Here is a 4,955-nt window from a genome sequence, read left to right as displayed (position 1 = left end):
TGAAGTAGGCTGAAAGACCCAGATGATGAAGATCTCCATTTATCCACAGACCATGGAAGCAGAAGCACAGCAATTCCCTAACCCCTTAAAAGCACTCAGGTTGCCCCCAACTCACTTGTCACTCCCAAAGTTGCTCCCTTTCCTTACCAAAAGGCACCAAATCACTGGAACACAGGGACACATTTGGACACCACAGGGCACTGATCCATGGCCTTCCTGCAAAAGCTGCCTTGTCTGTTCAATGCTAGAAATAGCTTAAGCATCCCCACACAGAACCATTCCATACCACAACTCTCTGGACCTATTTTCCACCATCCAGCAAAAACATGATTTGATGCAAAGACAAAGCACTCAGTATCTCTTCACCCACCCTTGAGTAATCCACATCATGCACTCAAAAGTAACTTCTTGTCTCAGAAGACATTTGCTTCTGGCATAAATTAATCTTGCCTGATACTCTGTCACCTGTCAACTCCACAGAGCTGCAGGAATGGGAAGTAAGGCTCAGAAACAAGTGGAAACCACATCTGCTGCTCAAAGAAAGTTTCCATCTGATCAAGTCTTTTCAGCTGTATTCTCATGGGCAAGGACATCACAGTAAGGATAAGAATCACAAAGCAAGAATAGCTTGGTGTTCAGAGCCCAGATGAAGCCTTAGATGAAGTCAGTTGACTATTATCATTCCTCATTTGCATTGTTTACCTGACTGAAAACCACATGATGCCAAGTGCTGCCCAGATGGTTAGTAGAGAGCATTTTTGTTGGAGAATGAAAGCAGACCAAGAAAGAAACCCTGGTCCCATTTTACAGGTAGGGAATGGAAGTACTGAACAAGACCTGCCCAGCTTCAAACAATGATTTTGTGGCCAATTTCAAAATTAAATCCAGATTTCAGATCATTGTCAGAAGAAATGAGATAGCTGATTTTAGCTGAGCTGATGGGAATCCAAATGTCAGTAGAAGACAGAGTCTACAACACTATTGCCATTTCTATCATGACTTTTTGTAGCAGAAACAAGTACAGGTAGCAAGCAAAGCCATGCAGTGAACAAGACTTCCTAGATCAAGTAAGAAGTGATCATAAAGCTTCAAGATCTTACTGGTTGAAAATTCACCAATTAAAACTATAAAAATAGTACAAATAACCAAACACTGTTACAATATTCAGGCTGTGTCTGACTTTGCACGTTTCCCCCCCTCCCCTCCTGCAAAAAAAAGTACACTTAAGTTAAAGCCACTAGCTGAATATCCTTTCTTTATAACAGGGATTCCACAGCCTAGGAGTGTTAATGACATCCACAGTAAAAGTGTTATTTAAAAAACACACCATCACCTCCACCCCAGATTTCAACTTCTTTTGCAAAGATCTTGGCCACAACTAATCCAGAAGTATAGAGAGCAGATAGACCAGGAAGCAAATCATTCTCACAAGGTTTCCCAGGAAAACTACAACATTTTGGAAAGCTTATTTAAATTAGCCTCTAACCTTCACCAAGGCACTCCCAGACACACCACTGAAAGGAACTGAAGGCACAGCAAGTAGATGCTATGCTTGGGATCCAAATGAGAGAAAGCACCTGGGCCAAAAGAAAATTTCTCCATCTACTCACACGCACTATGAAAAAAAGAAGGCTGAGCACAGGCTTAACAGCTTTCTTCTCCTCTCATTAGGATGTGAGACTAATTAAGGTCTGTCAGTACCAGCAGAAGATCTGGGTGATGTGAAATGCAAGACTGAGCCTTTTGAATGTTCTGTGAGCAGAAACTTGGCGAGAAGGGCGAAGAGGGGGTGAGAAAAACTGCACTGAAGCCACAAGTCTCTGCATTATGTATTCATGGGATGTATGCTGCCAGCAGGACTGAGAACAACCAGGCGTATAATGGGGAAATCTTGGAAATTAAATATATAGTCCTTTCTTTTAGTGGGTCTATCTTGTAGGCTTAAAGGGGGTTGTTGTTAGTGAGGTTAAAACTAGTACTTCCAACCAAAGGCATTGAAATTCCTCTCTAATGAGAGGAAATTCAGAACTGAAAATAACTGTCTTTAACTTACTGCAATTTACTAGGGTCAGCAGATGTCTGCAGATACTCTTTCAAACTGACACACCACCGGTGCAAGAAAAACAAATAATGAAGAGCAAGCTGAAATACTAACTCTACAGTAACGCCTTCTGAAAGAGGCACCAGATGGGCACTGCACAGGGCAGCCCACCCCACCAGTACCAGGCATGGCCCCTTTTCCCAGCCTCTGCAGAGATGAGGCAAACTCCTAGCTTTTACACACCTCAATCGCAGCCCCTTAAAAAAGTCCTGCAATATCAAGAGTAACTGCATCTAGGGAAACTGTAAACAGTTTGTAAAGTGCTAAGAAGGTAAAAAACCACTGTTTTACATTGCTGTAAAACTTCTAGGAAGCATAAAGAAACCTGCATCCAAGGAGGTCAACAAGTGTGGAAATACCACCTATCATCAAGTCTATAACCACTTTCATCACAAAGTTATTTCTTTATATACTCCTAAGCACTTATTTTTGAGTAAGTGGTACGGGCCAGAACATGGCAGCAGGGGTAACCTGACAAAAACCAACTCCAGTGATTTTTTTTCTACTGTGTCATGCAATGAACCAGACAGTATTGGTGCCACCCTCCTAATAGGGGTAGCAAGAGAACAGCCCAGCTGTAGGAAGAGCCACTCAAGCAGCAACAGCTTTATCTCTCTTGAGATATCTGTGGAGGTATCTAGTTTATCCTAGGCAGACAGCAGAAGTACCAATTATTCCCTTGAAGACATGATCACAGGAAGCAACCATATGAATTTATTGAACCCTGCCTCAATAACCCTTTTTGTCTCTGCTTACACCACCTTCTCTCAAGTGATGCTGCTTTCCTCTCATCAAGTTCTGCCTTACCTGCTGCATTTTTTCCAGGTCAAGGCTGGGCCTGCTGACCTTATCCCCATATCCTTGTCGATGTCTCTTACAAGGCATGACTTGCTCAAAGCCTGCCCCGACGCTTGTGAAGATTAAAGGTCTGGAGGCCGTGCTCCGCACCAGGGGCTGAAGTCTCTTGGGAGGGGAGGCACTGAACAGCACAGGGCTTGGGCTAGCATGCAGCCCATCAGCCTGCTCTGACACAGGCCGAAAGGACATTGCGCACAAGTTCTTCACTTCTTCGTCACTGGAGGAGGTGTTGTTGCTGTCGCTGCAGCAGGCAAGCCTGCTGACCTGGGACCACTTCCGCTTCTCAGCAGCGAACTCTCGGTTGATGCGCTCCAGCTCCTCTTCTGAGCTGTGGCGGTCAAGGCTGGCATGGAAGAGGGCTCGAACCTTGCAGCATTGGTTCTCCTGGTTCTGAAGCTGGTTGGTGGCCAGAGGGGTCAAGGTACAATTCCGTCTTCTCTCTGGTGGGAGGAGGAGAGAGAGGAGTGGCAGAGCAGATCTGTGTCCCATGCCTTAATAAACTGGGCCTGCTTTCTCCTGATCTGTGTGTTTTTTAATCTCCTCCCACGTAAACTTGACCTGTTGTCCCATCTTGTCTTCCACAGAAGAAACACCTTCTGAATGCTTTCCTTTGGAAAGCTGAATGCTTTCCTTTGGAAGTTTTCAGATCTTTGGTCAGACCAGACTGCCATACATCCCCTTGCAAACTGTCACGTGGAAGTCTATTTGTAGAGCAGGAACATGGACCTGCCACCCACCTAATCCCCTGAACATAGAGAAGACGTGATCTTACAAATGTCTTGTTAAGCGTTTGCCTCTAGGTAAAAACATTAAGTTCTAGTGACATTAAGTTCTAAGCAGCATGTCTGTGGCTCAAATAGAAATCTGGTTTCTGAAGGTAAAATTCCCCTTTCTATTTACAAGGCTTGTCATACAAGAGAGCATACCTTCAGATGTAAGCTGGGCATGCTTTACCTGTTCTGCTGAGCAATACGTTAAGCATGTGGAGCAGGGATTTGAATTTCAACAGGACAAATCCTGCAGGTCAAGAATTTAACTTCTACCTTTGCATAAGAATCCGCTTGAATTTGGCTAAACAACAATAAAACACAGGGCATGCACAGATGGCAGAGACTTAGCATAGCTCAACAGATGCATTTACTACAGATTTCACCTGCAGCTCTAAGCTGTTTCATACCAGGCCCGAAAACAATAGCAAAGCACCTGTCTCTCCTCTATCAAAGACCCTCACCTAGATAGAAGAATAGAGCTGCCCAATACCAACAGTACAGGAGGAAGGGAGCAAGATAATCAGACAACGAGTCCAGGGGAATGAGGAAATGAAGGTCAAAACTTGGCATGGCAAGAGGAGGAAACCTAGAACAGAGATGATGCAGGTGCACAAGCACAGAATACAAGAAAAATTTTTAGTCCCAGCTCTGCTGCTGGCCTGACTGTAGACCTTCTCTGCCTCATGTCTGCAGCACTGGGGCCTTGACGTGATTAACAATATCTCTAGTAAGGAAAGTGCAACTCTGGCATCTGATAACGCCAGCTTCTCCCTGTGAGGTCCCAGAGATTTCAAGGTGACTGATTTAACGTATCTGGTTGTGGTACACTGTGGACAGAGGAGGAAGCACTTCCAAGAGCACAAGTGAAAAGCAAAATGGACACCAGCTGTAACATGCCAGGACCCTCCTATTTTGTCCCTTTACCTCTGTCGATCTGAGCAAGTTCCTGGTTTTCTCCCTCAGAGTCCTCGCTGTCCTCATCACTTGGGGGGTAGGAGATCTAGAGGGCAAGGAGAAAGAAAAGGCTTCATCATGAACAGTGAACATCGCCCTGTTGCTGCCCAAGTCACTTCCCCCACCCTTCCCCTCATATCCTGCAGGCGTCCACCCCAACTAACTACACACACTTGGCTGTAGCACCTCCCTGTACACACATCCTCATCTCCTAACCTCAAACTCCCATCATATCCTCTTACTCGCAGCAACACAACACACAGAGGCTACCT

General features: G+C 45.0%; 1 protein-coding gene across 1 annotated transcript in view; it reads right to left on the bottom strand.

The window, feature by feature from the left end:
• LOC104542896 overlaps nucleotides 1–4,955 on the bottom strand; it is a 55,991-nt gene that overhangs the window by 34,377 nt on the left and 16,659 nt on the right. Inside the window, exons 2-3 of the mRNA XM_010187358.1 lie at nucleotides 4,654–4,729; nucleotides 2,909–3,399 (exon numbers count right to left, since the gene is read on the bottom strand). Coding sequence (XP_010185660.1) covers nucleotides 2,909–3,399; nucleotides 4,654–4,729 — 567 coding nt within the window. The remainder of the gene's footprint in view (nucleotides 1–2,908; nucleotides 3,400–4,653; nucleotides 4,730–4,955) is intronic.

The sequence above is a fragment of the Mesitornis unicolor genome, unplaced genomic scaffold (assembly GCF_000695765.1).
Source record: "Mesitornis unicolor isolate BGI_N332 unplaced genomic scaffold, ASM69576v1 scaffold10616, whole genome shotgun sequence".
In the NCBI taxonomy this organism is placed as follows: Eukaryota; Metazoa; Chordata; class Aves; order Mesitornithiformes; family Mesitornithidae; genus Mesitornis; species Mesitornis unicolor.
Note: the sequence above shows the minus strand (reverse complement) of the source record. Positions and strands in the feature narration are given on the sequence as shown.